A 20572-nucleotide genomic window follows, 5' to 3' on the forward strand; every position below is an offset into this window, starting at 1 on the left:
GAGAATACCAGCCCCTAGCTGTTGGGCTTTATTATAGCTGGGTATCAAGATTGGTTGGGATAGCATGACGTTTTTTAAAATGATTTATTTAAGCAGTGCATATTGCTGAACGATAATGAGTGGCCCTGGAAGCAGTTACAGCCATGCAGAGCAAGTATAACACGCTTGCTTTATTCTTATTTTCTTTATTTTTCCATTATGTTTTTATTTCCCAAGTTGCCGGACCCGGATCATTATCCGAAGTTTCACACGAATACAGACTTTTACAGTCCAGGTCCGCCCATCACTAGTCAGCAGGTTTTTGTTATCTCATCTAAGAGCAACATGATGTAGGCAAGGAGATTCTAAATCTAACAATGTATCACATATTTTACTAGGTGTAGCCACTCTGATATAATCAAAGATGTAATTTTTGGCATGTAGCATAACCTAACAACCGGCCCTTGCCCACATCAGGCTTTCAGTGTACATTTATATAGACAAAAGCTGCTAATCACAGAATTGGCATATTTGGACTTCCTCTCACTTGCTCCTCAGTCAGGCTAATGATAAAGCAAGGAAGCTTAAGCTAACATTGCAGGTAAACAAAAACACACTTTGAGATAAGAGACCCAGGGCTGTAATCTGAATATTAACTCTTACAGCATGATGTCTTCAGGTTATATAGCAAAAACCTGCTAACAGATTCCCTTTTATTTCTGGTTGGCAGATGTAGAGCTTAAAGGGGATCTCAAGGAAACAAGTTATCAACAATCGCTGGAGAATTTTTATCCCCATTACAAAACAACGTGGCAGGTCAGATGCCTGACCGTAGCCCCTTCATTCTCATCAGATTACCAGAAAAAAAGCAAGCACAGTGCTTGGCAGTCCTACATGGAATGAATGCAGCAGCAGTCGAGCATGTGCACTGCTACTCCATTCTAAGGGATGAAAGGTTCCCTATTCTGCCATCGGTGGCACCCACCACTGATCATAAAAATAGCAACATAAAGAGAAATAATTATCCTCCAAAAATGAAGTATTTACTTACAGCAAAGAAGGGCAGCAGTTGTACATCGCCCAGGTCAAAAACTAATACTCTAGCACAGGGGTGGGGAACCTTTTTTCTGCCGGGGGCCATTTGGAAATTTTTACCAACCTTCGGGGGCCCCACAAAATTAGCAACTTGAAAATTACCCTAATATATTTGGTCAAACAATTAGCTCACTGTGGCGGCTGGAGCTTGTACTCTTTGGTGCAGCTGTAATATTAGGCGATATTGATCTTTTTGCTTTTCACAACTGCTTTTCCAGGTTTGAGTTGGCTGGGACTGCTGTATATACATCACAGGGGAGGGTTGGGAGGAATATAGATCACTGGGGAGGCTGGGGGCATAGACATCATTGGGGGGTACATACATCACTGGGGGATACATACATCATTGATGGAGAGCACAAACATAGCTGGGGGCATAAACATTGCTGGGGAGGGCTGGGAGGAATATACATCACTAGGGAAGCAGCAGGGCATAGACGTCACTGCGGGTACATACAGTTAGGTCCAGAAATATTTGGACAGTGACACAATTTTCACGAGTTGGGCTCTGCATGCCACCACATTGGATTTGAAATGAAACCTCTACAACAGAATTCAAGTGCAGATTGTAACGTTTAATTTGAAGGTTTGAACAAAAATATCTGAAAGAAATTGTAGGAATTGTACACATTTCTTTACAAACACTCCACATTTTAGGAGGTCAAAAGTAATTGGACAAATAAACCAAACCCAAACAAAATATTTTTTTTTTCAATATTTTGTTGCGAATCCTTTGGAGGCAATCACTGCCTTAAGTCTGGAACCCATGGACATCACCAAACGCTGGGTTTCCTCCTTCTTAATGCTTTGCCAGGCCTTTACAGCCACAGCCTTCAGGTCTTGCTTGTTTGTGGGTCTTTCCGTCTTAAGTCTGGATTTGAGCAAGTGAAATGCATGCTCAATTGGGTTAAGATCTGGTGATTGACTTGGCCATTGCAGAATGTTCCACTTTTTTGCACTCATGAACTCCTGGGTAGCTTTGGCTGTATGCTTGGGGTCATTGTCCATCTGTACTATGAAGCGCCATCCGATCAACTTTGCGGCATTTGGCTGAATCTGGGCTGAAAGTATATCCCGGTACACTTCAGAATTCATCCGGCTACTCTTGTCTGCTGTTATGTCATCAATAAACACAAGTGACCCAGTGCCATTGAAAGCCATGCATGCCCATGCCATCACGTTGCCTCCACCATGTTTTACAGAGGATGTGGTGTGCCTTGGATCATGTGCCGTTCCCTTTCTTCTCCAAACCTTTTTCTTCCCATCATTCTGGTACAGGTTGATCTTGGTCTCATCTGTCCATAGAATACTTTTCCAGAACTGAGCTGGCTTCATGAGGTGTTTTTCAGCAAATTTAACTCTGGCCTGTCTATTTTTGGAATTGATGAATGGTTTGCATTTAGATGTGAACCCTTTGTATTTACTTTCATGGAGTCTTCTCTTTACTGTTGACTTAGAGACAGATACACCTACTTCACTGAGAGTGTTCTGGACTTCAGTTGATGTTGTGAACGGGTTCTTCTTCACCAAAGAAAGTATGCGGCGATCATCCACCACTGTTGTCATCCGTGGACGCCCAGGCCTTTTTGAGTTCCCAAGCTCACCAGTCAATTCCTTTTTTCTCAGAATGTACCCGACTGTTGATTTTGCTACTCCAAGCATGTCTGCTATCTCTCTGATGGATTTTTTCTTTTTTTTCAGCCTCAGGATGTTCTGCTTCACCTCAATTGAGAGTTCCTTAGACCGCATGTTGTCTGGTCACAGCAACAGCTTCCAAATGCAAAACCACACACCTGTAATCAACCCCAGACCTTTTAACTACTTCATTGATTACAGGTTAACGAGGGAGACGCCTTCAGAGTTAATTGCAGCCCTTAGAGTCCCTTGTCCAATTACTTTTGGTCCCTTGAAAAAGAGGAGGCTATGCATTACAGAGCTATGATTCCTAAACCCTTTCTCCGATTTGGATGTGAAAATTCTCATATTGCAGCTGGGAGTGTGCACTTTCAGCCCATATTATATATATAATTGTATTTCTGAACATGTTTTTGTAAACAGCTAAAATAACAAAACTTGTGTCACTGTCCAAATATTTCTGGCCCTGACTGTAGATCACTGGGCGGCACAGACTTCACTGGGGGTATATACACATCACTGGGTTACACAGACATAGCTGGGGGGCACAAACATTGCTGGGGTTATATAAATAGTCGGGGGCAAACAGCCCTGGAGGATGCCGGAGGGACACAGAGAGCCCTGGGGGAACAGAGAATGATGGGAGAGGCTGGAGGCACAGACAAATCAGGGGGACGCTGGGGACACAGATGGCACAGAGAAGAATGGGAAAGGCTGAAGCCACAAACAGAACTGGGAGAGGCTCGGGGCACAGAGATCACTGGGGAGACTGGAGGGGCACAGATCACTGGGGAGACTGGGGGGCACAGGTCACTGGGGAGAGGCACAGAACACATTGGGGGGCACAGATCACTGGGGAGACTGGGGGGCACAGAACACTGGGGGGGCACAGATCACTGGGGAGACTGGGGGGCACAGATCACTGGGGAGACTGGGGGGCACAGATCACTGGGGAGACTGGGGGGAGGCACAGAACATTGGGGGGGCACAGATCACTGGGGAGACTGGGGGGGCACAGAACACTGGGGGAGGCACAGAACACTGGGGAGAAAGAGGGGCACAGAGCACTGGAGGTACAGAGCGCTGGGGGCAGAGGCAGACTCGGATGAGCTTGGAGGTAGTTAGAGAACTGGGGGAGGCTGGGATCAAAGAGTGCTGGAGGTGGTTGCGGGCACGGAGGGCTCTGCCGCCGGGCACAGAGAGGAGCAGCCGCCGCCGCCGGGCACAGAGAGGAGCAGCTGCCTTCACCGCTGGGCACAGGGAGCCGCCGGGCACAGGGAGCCGCCGCCGCAACCGCCGTGCACAGGGAGCCGCCGGGCACAGAGAGGAGCAGCCACCGCCGGGCACAGGTAGCCGCCACCGCAACCGCTGGGAACAGGGAGCCGCCGCCGCAATCGCCGGGCTCAGGGAGCCACCGGGCACAGAGAGGAGCAGCTGCCGCCGGGCACAGGGAGCCACCACCGGGCACAGGGAGCCGCCGCCGCAACCGCCGGGCACAGGGAGCTGCCGCCGCAACCACCGGGCACAGGGAGCTGCAACCAGGCACGGGGAGCCGCCGCAACCGCCGGGCACAGGGAGCCACCGCCGCAACCGCCGGGCACAGGGAGCCGCCGCTGGGCACAGGGAGCCACCGCCGCTAGGCACAGAGCGCTGCCGGCACAGTAAGACCTGGGGGATGATTGGCAGTCAATCCTCTTCTTTTGATTTTAGCGCCCCTCACGCCGACCCCACCTACAAAGTACGTCCTCACATAGGCAGTGCCAGCGTGGGGACGTAGTCTTTCAGGTATAGGAAATGCAGCGTTCAGCATTGAACGTGCTGTGTGGTGTGGGGTTTTAAAGGGCCAACAGCCAGTAAGATGCGGCTGCCGCCCCAGCACTACAGTTCTCGGGAATCAGCCCGGGGGCCGCAGAAAAAGTCGTCGCGGGCCGCATATGGCCCGCGGGCCGGAGGTTCCCCACCCCTGCTCTAGCAGGATGCAGCCAAACCCCAGAATCACTTCCAAAACATAGTTACATAGTTACTTATGTTGAAAAAAGACCCAGGTCCATCCAGCTTAACCCTCCTCCACCAGTTCTACATTTCGTCACTTAAGGGGGCTTTACACGCTGCGACATCGCTAATGCGGAGTCGTTGGGGTCACGGAATTTGTGACGCACATCCGGCCGCATTAGCGATGCCGTTGCGTGTGACACCGATAAGCGATTTTGCATCATTGCAAAAATGTGCAAAATCGCTAATCGGCGACATGGGGGTCCATTCTTAAAAATGGCTACTGCAGCAGTAACGAAGTTGTTCCTCGTTCCTGCGGCAGCACACATCGCTGCGTGTGACGCCGCAGGAACGAGGATGCTCCCCTTACCTGCCTCCCGGCCGCTATGCGGAAGGAAGGAGGTGGGCGGGATGTTACGTCCCGCTCAGCTCCGCCCCTCCGCTGCTATTGGGCGGCGGTTCAGTGACGCTTCAGTGACGTCGCTGTGACGCCGCACGGACCGCCCCCTTAGAAAGGAGGCGGTTCGCCGGTCACAGCGACGTCGCCGGACAGGTAAGTATGTGTGACGGCTCTGGGCGATGTTGTGCGGCACGGGCAGCGATTTGCCCGTGTCGCGCAACAGATGGGGGTGGATACCCACACTAGCGATATCGGGACCGATATCGCAGTGTGTAAAGTAGCCTTAAGTCACTTATAACCAACAATGTTGTGTGTAGTGAGGAAATCATCCAGCCCTTTTTAAAGCCGTTATAGTATCTGCCATTACTACCTCTTGTGGTAGCGCATTCCCCACTCTAACTGTAAAGAACCCTTTGCTATTTAGCTGCCGGAATCGCTTTTCTTCCACTCGCAGTGAGTGCCCCCTGTTCCCTAGTATTGGCTTTGGAAGGAATAAGTCATGTGCCAGTCCTTTATATTGACCACACATGTATTTATACATATAAATGAGATCTCCTCAGAGACGTCTTTTTTCTAAGCTAAACATATCTAACTTTTTCAACCTGTCATCATATGGGAGGCCTTCCATTCCTTGTATTAGTTTAGTTACCTGCCTTTGAACTGACTCTAACTTCTGAATGTCCTTTTTAAAATGTGAAGCCCAAAACTGCATCCTATATTCTAGATGTGGCCTTACAAGTGATTTATAGAGGGGTAACAATACGTTGGGATCCCGAGATCTGATTTCTCTTTTTATACACCCTAAAATCTTGTTTGCTTTAGCAGCTGCTGCTTGACATTTAGTGCTGCTGCTCAGCTTATTTGTAGTAAAAATACCCAAGTTCTTCTCCTGTTCTGTAGTCCCGAGTTTACTTCCATTTAATGTATACGCAGTTATAGGATTACTCCATCCTAGGTGCATAAGGCTAGTTTCACACTTGCGTTGAACGGCATCCGTTGCATTGCGTTGTGTGACGGATGCAACGATTGCATATAATGGCACAACGGATGCAACGGATCGTACAAAACAAAAAACACGAAAGCTTTTTTTTCTTCTTCTTTACAGTTTTACCGGCAGCAGACTATCGTGAACGATCAGCTGATCACCCGGTGGCCAGGCGCTCAGCTGATCACTCTCACATGCCGGCTGCCAGGCACTCAGCTGATCTCTCTCACATGCCGGCGGCCGGGCGCTCAGCTGAGAGCTCTCACATGCGGGTGGCCGGGCGCTCAGCTGAACGCTCTCACATGCCGGCGGCCGGGTGCTCAGCTGAGAGCTCTCACATGCTGGTGGCCAGGTGGTCAGCTGAGACCTCTCACATGCCGGCGGCCGGGCGCTCAGCTGAACGTTCGGCCACTGAGAGACAAAATAAAGTTTCTGTGAATAAAAGAAAAAAAAAAAAGATGAGCATGCGCAGTGAAAAATAGAGGATTCCGCCGCTCAAAAAACGTTACATGCTGCGTCGGCCAGTGGAAGCAATGCAGTTACTTTTGGCACAATCCGTCATCCAACAAGTCTATGGGACACAGCGGAATCCGTTAACGGATTCCGCTGTTTTCCAAAAGGGTGGATTGTGATGGAAGGAAAAAAACGCAAGTGTGAAAGTAACCTTACATGGAGAGGGAGATTGCTGGATGATAAAACTGCACACTGATGGCTTGCATAGAGCGCTGTTCACCACTGATCATCCAAAAAATAAGAGATAACTTTTCACTGTACATCCCATTTATGTCCAATACAAAGCATTATGTAATTGCCTTGTACCTAAAGGTCTATATTGTGGATTCATAGGCACATCCATATACGGTAATCTTGGATCCTAGACCAAAATAATTAGTTCCCTTACTGTACTTCATTTTACCTAATGATGTTATGAAACTGATACTGTTAACCTAGGTTTATAACAAAGCAACAAATTATAGAGGCACTAATAGGTATTTCTGAAATACATCTATCTTCTAATGCACTAACGTGTGATGATTGGTGACTGAACACTGAATTGATGGTAGACATCTGGTTCGATGATCTTAATAATAATGTGCACTGATGTGTAACCATCAAAGCTGTTCTGGCATTAATTCACGTGTCTAATTTGGGACTTTTAGCATTATTGAACTTAGCTACATTTTATTAAGGCCGCCATTACTACTCCGCACATCTACACATAAGTCTGTGCAGAGGACTTCTACGTATAAGATTCACAAATATAAATTCTCTAAGATAAGTGTAATGTAAAATGTGTGATCTTCAGGAAGCACTTATTCCACTGATGACTTCATGCAGTGTTGTATTCTTCTTCTGCCTAACACTGAAGTTGACCCAAAAACATAATGTTTCCAACCTATATGTTACAGACTGGATTTTTAGATTGGCAACAATCTAGCACATTTTTATACTGAAACATGGCTTAAAGTGATTTTTTACAATAACTCAATCCGTTATGTAATATATAATGTCTATTGCTATATTCAGTGACGAATATCTGTTCTCAGTGGTACATATAGTGACTTAGGGGTACTTTGCACGCTGCAACATCGCTACTGCGATATCGTCGGGGTCAAATCGAAAGTGACGTACATCCAGCGCCGGTAACGACGTCGCAACGTGTAAAGCCTAGGAGAGAAGATGAACGAGCGTGAAACAGTCAAAAATCGGTGATCTGTGTCACGTCGTTCATTTTCATAATGTCGGTGCGTCCGCACGTACGATGTTGCTTGTCGTTCCTGCAGCTCTACACATCGCTGTGTGTGAAGCCGCAGGAGCGACAAACATCTCCTTACCTGCGCCCGCCATCCACCGGCAATGCGGAAGGAAGAAGGTGGGCAGGATGCTTACATCCTGCTCATCTCTGCCCCTCCGCTTCTATTGGCCAGCCGATTAGTGACGTCATGGTGACATTGCTGTGACGCCGAACGCACCGCCTCCTTGAAGGAGGGATTCTTCGGCAGTCACAGCGACGTCGCCGACCAGATAAGTGCGCGTGAAGCTGCCGTAGCGATAATGTTCGCTACGGCAGCTATCACAAGATATCGCATGTGCAACGGGGGCGGGTACTATCGTGCTCGGCATCGCTATCATCAGCTAGCGATGTCGCAGCGTGCAAAGTACCCCTTACTGTTGTATTTATTGCATTTACAACTAGATACTGTGAATTATACAATTTTTTTTTTATTATTATTATTATTATTATTATATTAGTCACTTATTTGTATGCATGTTTTATACATAGAATAAAGATATACCGTGTGTGATCTCTAAACTCCTAGACACAGTGCAATTACTTCCATTTTATTTTGGGTCCACCATTGAAAACGCAGCAAGATCCAAGAAGTACATGATGATGATGTGGAAGAGCGAAAAGGGAGGGTCCAAGAAAGACACTAATAAAAACTAGGCTTGGGACATGAGTATGCAGCTGTACCAAAAAGATAACTTTCTAGACTTAGTTGTATATAAAACAGTAATTATACGCAGTGTTAATTATAATAATAATATAATATTTATTCACTTATATAGCGCTATTAATTCCACAGCGCTTTACATACATTGGCAACACTGTCCCCATTGGGGCTCACAATCTAAGTTCCCTATCGTTATGTTTTTATGAACATTTGGTGATGTCTATTTAAATACACTCCTCAACATTAAAATTGGAACACCAAAAAAAAAAAAAGCAGGTGTCACAGATATGCAAATAGTCAATGGGCCAAAAAAGCAATATTGAAAGCAATTTTTTTAGTCACATGAAACCTTAAAAATAGGATTAAGTCCTGTGAGATGATTTTGCAATGCCTCCTGTTCGTTGATATGCAAGTTATTGCTGATTGTGGAAAACTGAAAGGGACAAAATTCTTGGCATTTCATTGTTGAATACATTGTTTATTGTATAATAAATGGATTATTTTTTTATTTTATTTAAATTTTTCTTTTACTTTGTCCAACAAAAAACCTGTGATATACTTATCGAGTTCACTGAGTTCACAAACCTGCATCTCCTGGCAGATAACCGCGTATTTTTTTGACAATAGATAAATATTTAGTGTTGAAATTTTTACACAATATTCCTACAATTAATCTATACCTCCTGGGAAACAATAGCATCAATACTGCATCATAATGGTTTTGATGCAATTTTTTTGCCCGGAGGTGTAGATTGGGTGCAGTATTATGGTGTAAAAATTTTAGCACCAAATCTGCATCTCTTGGCAAAAAATTTGGTTTTCTGCCAGGAGATGAAGGTCTGTGAACTCAGTGACCGTGAAACTCACAGCGGTTGGCCATATTGTGTGCCCATATGCTGTCAGAGCTGAGCTGGAATCATCGTGTGAGCTCATGTGATTACATCAGACCTGGGTGTTTTGGGGGTTAATAAAGGGGTGAAGGAAGGTGTGTGTATTTCATTTCAAATAAAAAAAATGTTCGGTTTGTGTTTAATTCTTTTCACTTACAGAATGGGCAGTTCTCATAAACACCTCCCATTACTAAGCTAGGACCTAGTGGCAACTGTGAGCTGTTATTGACCCCTTATTACCTCGATTGCCACTGCACCAGGGCAACCGGGATGACCTGGGTAAAGTTCGGGATTGTCGCATGTAATGAATGTAACAATCCTTGGCGGCTGCAGGCTTCTATTTTTAGGCTGGAGGCTCAAAAAGTATGTGTCTCCCCAGTCTGAGAATACAGGTCACAGCTGTCGGCTTTATAATGGCTGGGTATCAAAATTGGGGGGGACAGAACACCGTTTTCTTAAATTATTTATTTAAATATTTTTAAAAAGATGCATGAGGTCCCTCTTATTTCGATACACAGCCAAGATAAGAGCACAGCTGGGGGCTACAGCCTGTAGCCATACACTTTAGCTGTGCTGGGTGTCATAATAGTGGGATATTCTTCGCCAGTTTTTAAATTGATTTATTTTTACACCAGTAGAGATGCACACACACGGCGCCTCCTCATTGAAACAAGTCAGACCCGATGTCACACAGGGTGGGGACGCAACTTCTGACTGCAACCAATCAGAGACGCAGGGACCTCCGGTGGGCGGGGAAAGCAATGAATATGTATGAGGTTAATGAGCAGACCTGGAAGTAGTGTTAAAGCCATGCGGGAGACATGGTAAATATAACTCACCTGCTCTAATCCCCCTATGCTTTCTACTACCATTTTAAAGCACTGGATTCTTGTCCCTGTAGACTTACATGGAGACTGGCATCCGGCCATATATCCAGGATCAGTTCCGGGCCAGAACCAGGTTGTTTTTTAAGCCAGGTTGGACCTGCCAATCCCGGGTATCTGCAAGTCTGCCCATCACTACTTATGTCCTCTTCCTTATATAGGATAAATATTAAAAATATGCTAAGGCTATGTGCGCACTTACCGGATTTTGCCGCAGATTTTTTGCGTTTTGCTGCATGTTTCGCTGCAGAAAATGTTCATAACATCTCTGCAGTGAATCACCAGCAAAACCTATGGGCAAAAAAAATCCTGTGCGCATTAGGCGGAATTTGACAGCTGCATGTTTTGCTGCGGGATTCCCGCAGCAAAAACAATTGCATGTCAATTCTTTCCGCACGTCGCTGCGTGATTTCACTCCATTGACTCCAATGTTAATCATGAAATCCCGCAGGGAATAACGCAGGCAGCAAATTCTGTGCGGTTCACTGCGTTTTCCTGCGTTATTCCCTGCGGTATTTCGCGGTTTACCTCCGGTAATGTACATCACTTGCTTGCGGTTTTGCAGAGAAGTGATGTCATTACAGGAAGAGGAAGCCGTGCAGAGAGTAAGCACACACACAGATCACACACACAAACTTCACAGACATATGTGGCGCCCCTGAGGCTTCCGTCGCCACAGGACATTGCACCCCATCCAGCGGTGTGATGCCCCATTCTGGGTGAGGAAAGGAGTGAACGCCGGTCCCCTGGTAAATCTACACAACACCCATTGCTAAGTACACACTGGGACCAGGGACAGTGGCAGTAACCCTCCCATGCTGCATGCTGGGAGGGGCCGGAAAACCCATCCCTGCTCCTATAGGGTACAGCTTAGCAACTGGGGAGGTGGGAGGAGCCACCAGAGGGCAGACAGAGAAAGGAAGGTCAAGTGTAGTCAGTTGAAGTCTGAGAGAGAGGGAAGAAGGAGGAGGAGGTCTGCAGGAGGCAGACGAGAAGGAGAGAAGGAAAGACAGCTCTAGTCAGTCAGGAGCTAAGGAAAAGAAAGAGACGCTTCCTGGTGAAGATCCTGGGACTCAGAGGGTCCAGGTGACACCAAGCAGAGAGAAGAAGGGATTCCAGGGCCACGGATAGCTGTTGAGCTGTGGTGGCCTGTTCCACAGGAACAACAGTGGAGGGATCAAGCTGCAACAGGGGACGGTCCCTAGAAACCGGAGGAGTGCAAAATCATCTCCAAACAGTAAAAACCGAGGCCCAGGGAAAGTTGTAAACTCCCCGGGCCACAGCCCACCGCAGAACCTCTAGAAAGGGGACAATCATCCGACAGGTGACCCCCCAGCCTGGAGGCTGTAGTGGAGGCCGAGCAGGTTCATCCTAAAAGAGCTAGGCTTAGGAAGACAGCTGAAGACAGAGACACCTTAGAGAGAAGGGTACCGGTTTTCACTCCAGGAATCACCCAGAAACGGCGGAGGTCCCTGACAGTGGGTTCCAGTCGTCTGAGGGCACCAGTGTGCGCATACCAGGATGTGTGAGTAAACAACTTGAAACTGCACCCTTGGTGTTGCCTCTGTTATTCCGTCTGCTTAGACTTCCACTACACCATAGACTCTCACGAGCACCAACTGTGCCCCGGGGCACCGCTCCACCTGTGGGGAGCAGTACCACCATTGCTGCCACTTCATCACCCCGGAGGCCTCACACAGCAGCGGCGGCTTAATAGCCGCATACCACAGGTGGCGTCACGAACACAAACTTTATTCAAACCCCAAGTCACCAGCCATATTTAACTGACACCCACCAGGGCCACGGAGTCGAGCCCCGCCACCACTGACTACCTCCGGACTAGTCCGGTCCGGCACCGGGTGTCCCATAGCCCTGGGGTGGGCGAGTCAACTTTGGCGTGATGAACAGGATTTCGTGCCCGGTCCCACCGGGTACTGTGCGCCTGAAGAACTGTGTGACAGAACTGTGTTGAAAGACTGCTTTACTGTGAGAAACTGCCGCCATTGAAGCCACTGAGCGCGGGAAGAAGGGGGGCGTGCCTGCAGAAAGAGCGCAAAGAGAAGCCCCGCCCCCTTGGCTAAGTAAAGAGCGCAAAGCAGTGCCCGCTATGGAGAGCGGAAGAAGAAGACATGGCGTCTAGAAAAGCTGGCTGGCTGGCAGAAGGAGTCTAGATGCCAGACCAGACAAGAGCCAAAATGTACCTCATCGCAAGCGGAGTGGTGCCGGCCGTAATGGGCTGGGCGCCAGTCTGGCGCCAGATGCTGGTGCAGCCTCCGGCCCCGCCTCCGAGAAGGGAAAGGGTGCAGCCGAGTGGCGTGGTCGAGCACCCGAGTAGTGTACCAGCAAGCGTTCCCCAGGTCGGTAGCATGGCAGAGAGGCTGCAGAAGTGCACACCAGGGACCGGGAACATGGATCCTGAGCTGGACCTGCTTCGGGAGGAGATGAAGATCCTGGCCCGGAGGCTGAGCACCATGAAGAAGGAGGTGGACTGGCGGAGAGAAAACCTGATGGCGCTGGAGAACGTGGGCCACAGGATGGAGGCCGCCGAGCAGCGCCCGGGTGAGCTATTTACAACCCTGACCCGTCCGGACCCACGGCCCTACCAAGCGCCACCGCCCAGTCCCTCCACCATTCCGCTAGCTTCCCCCGCCAGCCCCGCTGACGCCCTGTGGGGCACCGGAGGCCTGCCGGAGACCCCCGAAGACGGCGCCTGGGGTGGGGTGGATCCCGAACAGTTAGTGGCCCCCTTCAAAGTCCCCCTGTTAACATCCTGGGAGCAACATCACCGGGAGTGAACTGGGACACAGCGCCCATTGACAGCGGGAGACTGCAGCAGCCACTGCGCCCCAAAGAGACCCCCATGGCTAATGTACTGGCCTGCCAGAAAATGGTGGAGGAGTACCAGCGGGAGCGGGAGACCCGGGAGGAGAAGCAGAGGGCCGAGGAGGCGTCCAACCTGGCCTCCAAAGAGCAGATCCGAAAGGCCCTCAAGGGATCTCAGGGCCCAGTGAGAAGGGGCCAGGTAATAGACTTCAGGCAGAAAGGTGGCTGGGGCTTTATCAGAGAGCCCGGACTGGGCAAGGATGTGTTTGTTGCCCGCCGTGACATAGAGGAGCACCTGTCCAGGGGTCACCCAGGGCGCGATGCTAAGCCTGGCGACATGGTGGAATACACCAGGCTGATGGGGAGCCGTGGCTGGTACGCCCTGAGTGTCCACATCTTGCGGGAGAAGGCAACCCCAGAAGAACCGGAGTGGCGCCGCACTATGCCAGCGTGCAGTACCGCCCCCGCCAGCAGCACTACCTCAGAGCAGGCACAGGCCGCAGAACTTTGCAACAGGCCTGCTACAGCCACTCAGGAGATGCAGACCAGAATCTCCATGGCCTACATGCTGCCTAGGGCCCTGCCAAAGCGGGACCCCAAGGACCCCAGCAATGAAGAGTAAAAAGAAAAGAAGCTGAACTGTATATAGCCCAGGTCAGCCCCTCATCCCTTTGTGAAGATGTCCCTTTTGTGCTGCCCTCATGTTCTTTTTGAAGATGACACCCTTTCCTGCCTTACTGCCCCTTGTGCTTTTTGAAGATGTCACCCCCCATGTGTATGTGTTACCGGGCCACTGGACTGGAATGTGGTCCCCGGTGAATGTGAATGTAATGTGTCCTGTGTAACCAGGCCAATGGACTTAGTGGCTGGTTTTGCCTTTGCCCTTTTAGTCTAAGAATTTGAACGAACTGCCAGGCTACTGGACTTGTTGTAGTCAAGAATGTAAATAGTTGCACCTGTTGTGCCCCCTACCAGAATTATGAAGGAAGTGCCCAAACCGTGCAATGGACTGGAAGTACACATGTAGAGTTTCTTTATAAGAAAGTTTTTGCAACGTTCAAGTATCTGTGCCTCCCATAAAGGGAAGAAAAGTTTTATTGTTTTATGTATGCATACCAAAAATGTTTTTGCAGTTTCTCTCCACATTTTCTGTTGTTTTTCAGCCCGAGGGCGTGCTGGGGTTCGCTGTGGGGGAGTGTGGCGCCCCTGAGGCTTCCGTCGCCACAGGACATTGCACCCCATCCAGCGGTGTGATGCCCCATTCTGGGTGAGGAAAGGAGTGAACGCCGGTCCCCTGGTAAATCTACACAACACCCATTGTTAGGTACACACTGGGACCAGGGACAGTGGCAGTAACCCTCCCATGCTGCATGATGGGAAGGGCCGTAAAACCCATCCCTGCTCCTATAGGGTACAGCTTAGCAACTGGGGAGGTGGGAGGAGCCACCAGAGGGCAGACAAAGAAAGGAAGGTCAAGTGTAGTCAGTTGAAGTCTGAGAGAGAGGGAAGAAGGAGGAGGAGGTCTGCAGGAGGCAGACGAGAAGGAGAGAAGGAAAGACAGCTCTAGTCAGTCAGGAGCTAAGGAAAAGAAAGAGACGCTTCCTGGTGAAGATCCTGGGACTCAGAGGGTCCAGGTGACACCAAGCAGAGAGAAGAAGGGATTCCAGGGCCACGGATAGCTGTTGAGCTGTGGTGGCATGTTCCACAGGAACAACGGTGGAGGGATCAAGCTGCAACAGGGGACGGTCCCTAGAAACCGGAGGAGTGCAAAATCATCTCCAAACAGTAAAAACCGAGGCCCAGGGAAAGTTGTAAACTCCCCGGGCCACAGCCCACCGCAGAACCTCTAGAAAGGGGACAATCATCCGACAGGTGACCCCCCAGCCTGGAGGCTGTAGTGGAGGCCGAGCAGGTTCATCCTAAAAGAGCTAGGCTTAGGAAGACAGCTGAAGACAGAGACACCTTAGAGAGAAGGGTACCGGTTTTCACTCCAGGAATCACCCAGAAACGGCGGAGGTCCCTGACAGTGGGTTCCAGTCGTCTGAGGGCACCAGTGTGCGCATACCAGGATGTGTGAGTAAACAACTTGAAACTGCACCCTTGGTGTTGCCTCTGTTATTCCGTCTGCTTAGACTTCCACTACACCATAGACTCTCACGAGCACCAACTGTGCCCCGGGGCACCGCTCCACCTGTGGGGAGCAGTACCACTATTGCTGCCACTTCATCACCCCGGAGGCCTCACACAGCAGCGGCGCCTTAATAGCCGCATACCACAGGTGGCGTCACGAACACAAACTTTATTCAAACCCCAAGTCACCAGCCATATTTAACTGACACCCACCAGAGCCACGGAGTCGGGCCCCGCCACCACTGACTACCTCCGGACTAGTCCGGCCCGGCACCGGGTATCCCATAGCCCTGGGGTGGGCGAGTCACATAGATCACACATAGAACACAGACACATAGAACACACATAGAAAGAAAACGGAAATATAGAAAACAAAGAACGTGGGCTCCGCTGCATATTTACCGTCCAGCCGAGGTAAGCACACAGCGGCGGCCCGGTATTCTCAGGCTGGGGAGGGCGAGGGGCAGGGTTAATGTCCCCCACCTCACTCCCACCTCCCACAGCCGAGAATATCAGCCGCAGCTGCCCTGGCACTGTCGCATGCATTGTGCGGCAGTACCGGCGTGTCCCCGGCTCTTCCTGCCGCCGTGTAGCAGTGGCGGTCACGGTAATACAAGGGGTTAATGGTGGTGGATCACTGCCATTAACTCCAGGCTTGATCATGGCAGCGTCTATGTGACAGCTGACATGATCAACCCGTAAGTAAAGTGAATAAAACACACAGAAAAATCCTTTATTTTAATTAAAACAAACAAGCCTCATTCACCATTTTATTAACCCCTCCCGCAACAAAGCTCCGGCGTAATCCACAGGTCCAGCATAATCCACAGCTCCGGCGTCCTGCTTACATCCAGCCGCGACTGTCACAGACACAGCGCTGAATGAATGCAGCAGGCAGCAGAGGTAATTACCGGTCATTTCCCACGGCCGGTAATGTGAACTCACTGCCGACCGTGGGAAATGCAGCGATCTGTCCTCTATCTATCTATCTCTCTATCTATCTATCTATCCCTCTATCTGTCTGTCTATCTATCTATCTATCTATCCCTCTATCTATTCTTCTGTCTATCTATCTACTATCTCAGAATTAAATGATTTTTTTTTTTCTTTTTTTTTTTTCAATGTGCTTTATTGCATTGAATGCAATAAAGCACATCCCAACCCGCACGCAGCAAAACCGTGGCAATACCGCGAACAATACCGCGGTGAAACCGCAGCAAACCGCATGCGGTTTTCAGGTGCGGTTTGCTGCGTTTTTTTTACAGCGGGTGCGGTAATCTTTGAATACCTGCGGAATTTTCTTGAGAAAATTCTATTTTCCAGTGCGCACATAGCCTAAAGAAGTATTTCAATATTTAACTGCTCTTGATCTTTATAGCATAAACAGAAAATGGAGCTTCAAACCCTGATTGATACTATTAAAATATTGACTTAAGTACAGTATAAGAAAAAAGGCATTTATTTAGGTAAAAACCTCCAGAACAGTTTATCAAGTAGACAATGCTGTCAGTACTTACTGTGCCTTCAGGATCTACCAGAAGAAGATGTTTGGCTTGTCCGTTGTGCATGCCAGTCAGCACATAAGATCCAGGATTATTGATGCTTTTTCTAACAAGGAAATCTCCGTCTTTTGTGAGTAATTTCTCTGCTTCCTTCCTGCACATTTCCCCAACATACCAGGTTTCTGATTTCAGTTCTTCATTAATAGTTAAGATGGCAGCTCTGGATAACAGAGGACTAGAGCAATCTACTGAGGCATCTTTATTTAACATAGGCTGGTTCTTCAAAGCATCTTCAAATGGTTCTGTTGGAAGGTTATTAATATTATTAAAAATATAATTTCATTTAATTTTATTTTCATAGGAACAAGTAAATCAAAATAGATCATTCTTAACATAATGCGTACTAATCTTATTTTCAACCTTAGAGTATCTGAAGAGATATTAGTTTAAGATTAGAGAGGACAAAGATACTAAATATACAGGAAATACTGTACGCATATGATTCGGTGTAAAAATATTTGTCACATTCAGAAGTTCTCTGTCCTTGCACACCTATACATAATACCCATTTGCATTTATCAGAGGAGCAGAATTATCCGGTACATATATCTCATATGAACTGTTCACCTAGGGTGTATTCACACAAGATCACAATTGAAACCACTGGGTTATTTTGAACATAACAATACTTAAAAACTAAACATAAAAAATGCTTTATACCATAAAATGTATGCATATATAGGCATCATTAACCCCGTGATGACATATGATGTAAATGTCACCACCTGTGGCTGTTAATCTGTTAAATGTCGCTTTTAGGGGTACTTTGCACACTACGACATCGCAAGCCGATGGTAGCGATGCCGAGCGCGATAGTCCCCGCCACCGTTGCAGCTGTGATATCTTGTGATAGCTGCCGTAGCGAAAATTATCGCTACGGCAGCTTCACATGCACTTACCTGCCCTGCGACGTCGCTCTGGCCGACGAACCGCCTCCTTCCTAAGGGGGTGGGTCGTGCGGCGTCACAGCGACGTCACACGGCAGGCAGCCAATAGAAGCAGGGGGGCGGAGATGAGCGGGATGTAAATATCCCGCCCACCTTCTTCCTTCCTCATTGCAGCCGGGACGCAGGTAGGAGATGTTCCTCGCTCCTGCGGCTTCACACACAGCGATGTGTGCTGCCGCAGGAATGAGGAGTAACATCGGTCCTTCCGAAATTATGGAAATGACCGATCATACGATTTTGACGCTTTTGCGCTCGTTAATCGTAGTAAAAAGGATTCACATACTCCGATATTGACAGCGACGCCGGATGTGCGTCACTTTCGATTTGACCCCACCGGCATCGCACCTGCGATGTCGTAGTGTGCAAAGTACCCTTAAATCTCTAAACAAGAACTAGCAGTGGGCACATCATTCAACATGCTGATCGGTGCGTGCGTGCGCAACAGCCAGAGGTCTGCTGATGACCCCATGACTGTCATTAATAATCTCCTGTGAAAGCCAGCCCATGGCTGGCATTCATAGAAGATTGTGATTTTAGCTATACATAGCAGTGCTAATGCACTGCAATGTCTAACACAAGTAATCAGATTAAATACAGTAAAAATACACTATTAAATACAGTAAAAAGTGAAAAACGTTTTTAAAGGAGTTGTCCACTACTCATTCCCCTTGTTCACCCCTGTTAAAATAAATAAGCCTATACTCACCTCTGGTGCCAGCCACAGTTACAGCAATGTCTGAAGTCAAATTGAAGGAGCTCACGTGATATTGTTATGACATGTTAGCCCTGCAACCAATCAGTGCTAACCTCCTTCACCCCACCTTCAGACATTTGAACAGGAAGTCAGCACAGTGCTCAAATCCTGCTCAAATGTCCGAAGGTGGGGAGACAGACAACCCCGGACGCCTGCCCCAAAGGGGCTACAGGGAGGGCGCACATGACTGAGGAGGGATGCTAGGCCCGAGGGTTAGTGAAGGGTAAAAGTGTAGTGCTTATGTGGGGGAAGGTGTGGGGTGGAGCTATGGGGGCTATGGTACCATGTGAGTGTGCAGGGAGTGGTCAGTGGTGGGAGGGATATATAGGGAAGAACTGTGGTAAGGGGGCAGTCATTCCTTACCTGGCAGACGTCCGGTTACCCCTGGTGGTGTAATGGTATACTTGGTTAAGGTGGGTCCCTGCTGTGCTGGGTCACAGCGGGGCATGTTAACGTGGGTCACTGCTGGGCTGGGTCCCAGCAGGATATTGGTTGGGCAACACTTGGCTGGGTGTCCTCGAGTCGGTGTAGTGCGGCTGAGGGCACATGGTGGAGCTGGTGTTGCAATCATGTACAATGGACTCTTCATTTACCCCCCCTCCTTTGGCTAGTGGTTATGTTTATGGAATATTACTACGTGTTATTGATAAATGTTATTGCTTGTTGGTGTTAATAAACGGGGCTGCTGTGGCCTTTTACATCCAATGTCACGCAGTCGTGTCTTATTTTAGGTTAAGGAGGGGGTAAGTGTGGTTTTTTGGGATGGGTCATTACAGTGAAGCCGTCAGTCAGACTTTCCTAAGTCAAGACGCAGGGTGCTGATTGGTTGCAGGGCCCGCGTGTCGTAACATTGTCACATGGGCCCCCAGAATGAAACTGCAGACATCGCTGGAACTGCGGCTGCACCGGTTATTTATTTTAACATAAAAATTGCCGTTAACGTTCACCAGTGAGTTGCCGCCACTCCTTCTTATTTGAAGCTTAAAAACATTTATTTAACTTTAAAAATATTACAAAAATAAAAAACACAGAAGTTCAAATCCCGCCCTTTTTCCCTGTTAAAAATGAAATAATTAATAAAAAAAAAATCACAAATTTGGTATCACTGCAATTGTAAAAGTCTGATGTATCAAATATAAAAATATATACTCTGATCGTTAAATGCCATAATGAGAAAAAAAATCAAAATGCCGAATTACATTTTTCCTCGGTGTTTTGGATCAGACTTTTATCAGTGTCTGGTCAGTTTGTCAGATTTTACCATCAGTGTTTCATCAGCGATTTATTTGAATGAAAAAAATAAATGAATTAAATAAATTGCAAAGCTTCTGTTATTCATTACAAAGACAAACAGCACATGAATTGCACATGGATGACATTTGTGTGCTGTCTGTGATTTTTATTTGTATGGGTAATTTTGATGCATGATTCATAAGAAACACAGGCAATTCTGATTATTTTCATGGACACATGGTCCGCGAAAAAAGTTGAACATGTGAACAGTTCATAGTCTATAATGAGTACTTTATCTATCAATGAAAAATAGGGATAGAACATACTGTAGAATAATGAAAATTGGACGCCTGAATGAAGTCTTAAGGGTGCTTTACACGCTGCAACGACGCTAACGATACATCGTCGGGGTCACGTCGTTAGTGACGCACATCTGGCACTATTAGCGACATCGCAGCGTGTGACACCAAGGAGTGACGATCAACGATCGCAAAAGTGTCAAAAATCGTTGCTCGTTGACACGTCGCTCCTTTTCATAATATCATTGCTGCTGCTTCTACGATGTAGTTCGTCGTTCCTGCGGCAGCACACATCGCTATGTGTGGCACCGCAAGAACAACAAACATCTACTTACCTGTGTCCACCGGCAAGGCGGAAGGAAGGAGGTGGGAGGCATGTTCATCTCCGCTCCTCCTCTGCTATTGGACGGCTGCTTAGTGACGCCGCAGTGACGTCGCTATGAAGCCGAACGCACCTCCGCCTTGAAGGAGGGATAGTTCGGCAGTCACAGCGACGTCGCTGAAAAGG

General features: G+C 48.1%; 1 protein-coding gene across 6 annotated transcripts in view; it reads right to left on the reverse strand.

Annotated features, from left to right (window-relative positions):
- The window catches only part of SHC3 (SHC adaptor protein 3), a 172961-nt gene that overhangs the window by 15172 nt on the left and 137217 nt on the right, over nt 1-20572 (reverse strand). For all 6 annotated transcript variants that reach the window (XM_075318856.1, XM_075318864.1, XM_075318847.1 and 3 more), the window contains one exon: nt 16787-17073. In XM_075318856.1, the coding sequence (XP_075174971.1) occupies nt 16787-17073 (287 nt within the window). The remainder of the gene's footprint in view (nt 1-16786; nt 17074-20572) is intronic.

The sequence above is a fragment of the Anomaloglossus baeobatrachus genome, chromosome 1 (assembly GCF_048569485.1).
Source record: "Anomaloglossus baeobatrachus isolate aAnoBae1 chromosome 1, aAnoBae1.hap1, whole genome shotgun sequence".
NCBI classification, from domain to species: domain Eukaryota; kingdom Metazoa; phylum Chordata; class Amphibia; order Anura; family Aromobatidae; genus Anomaloglossus; species Anomaloglossus baeobatrachus.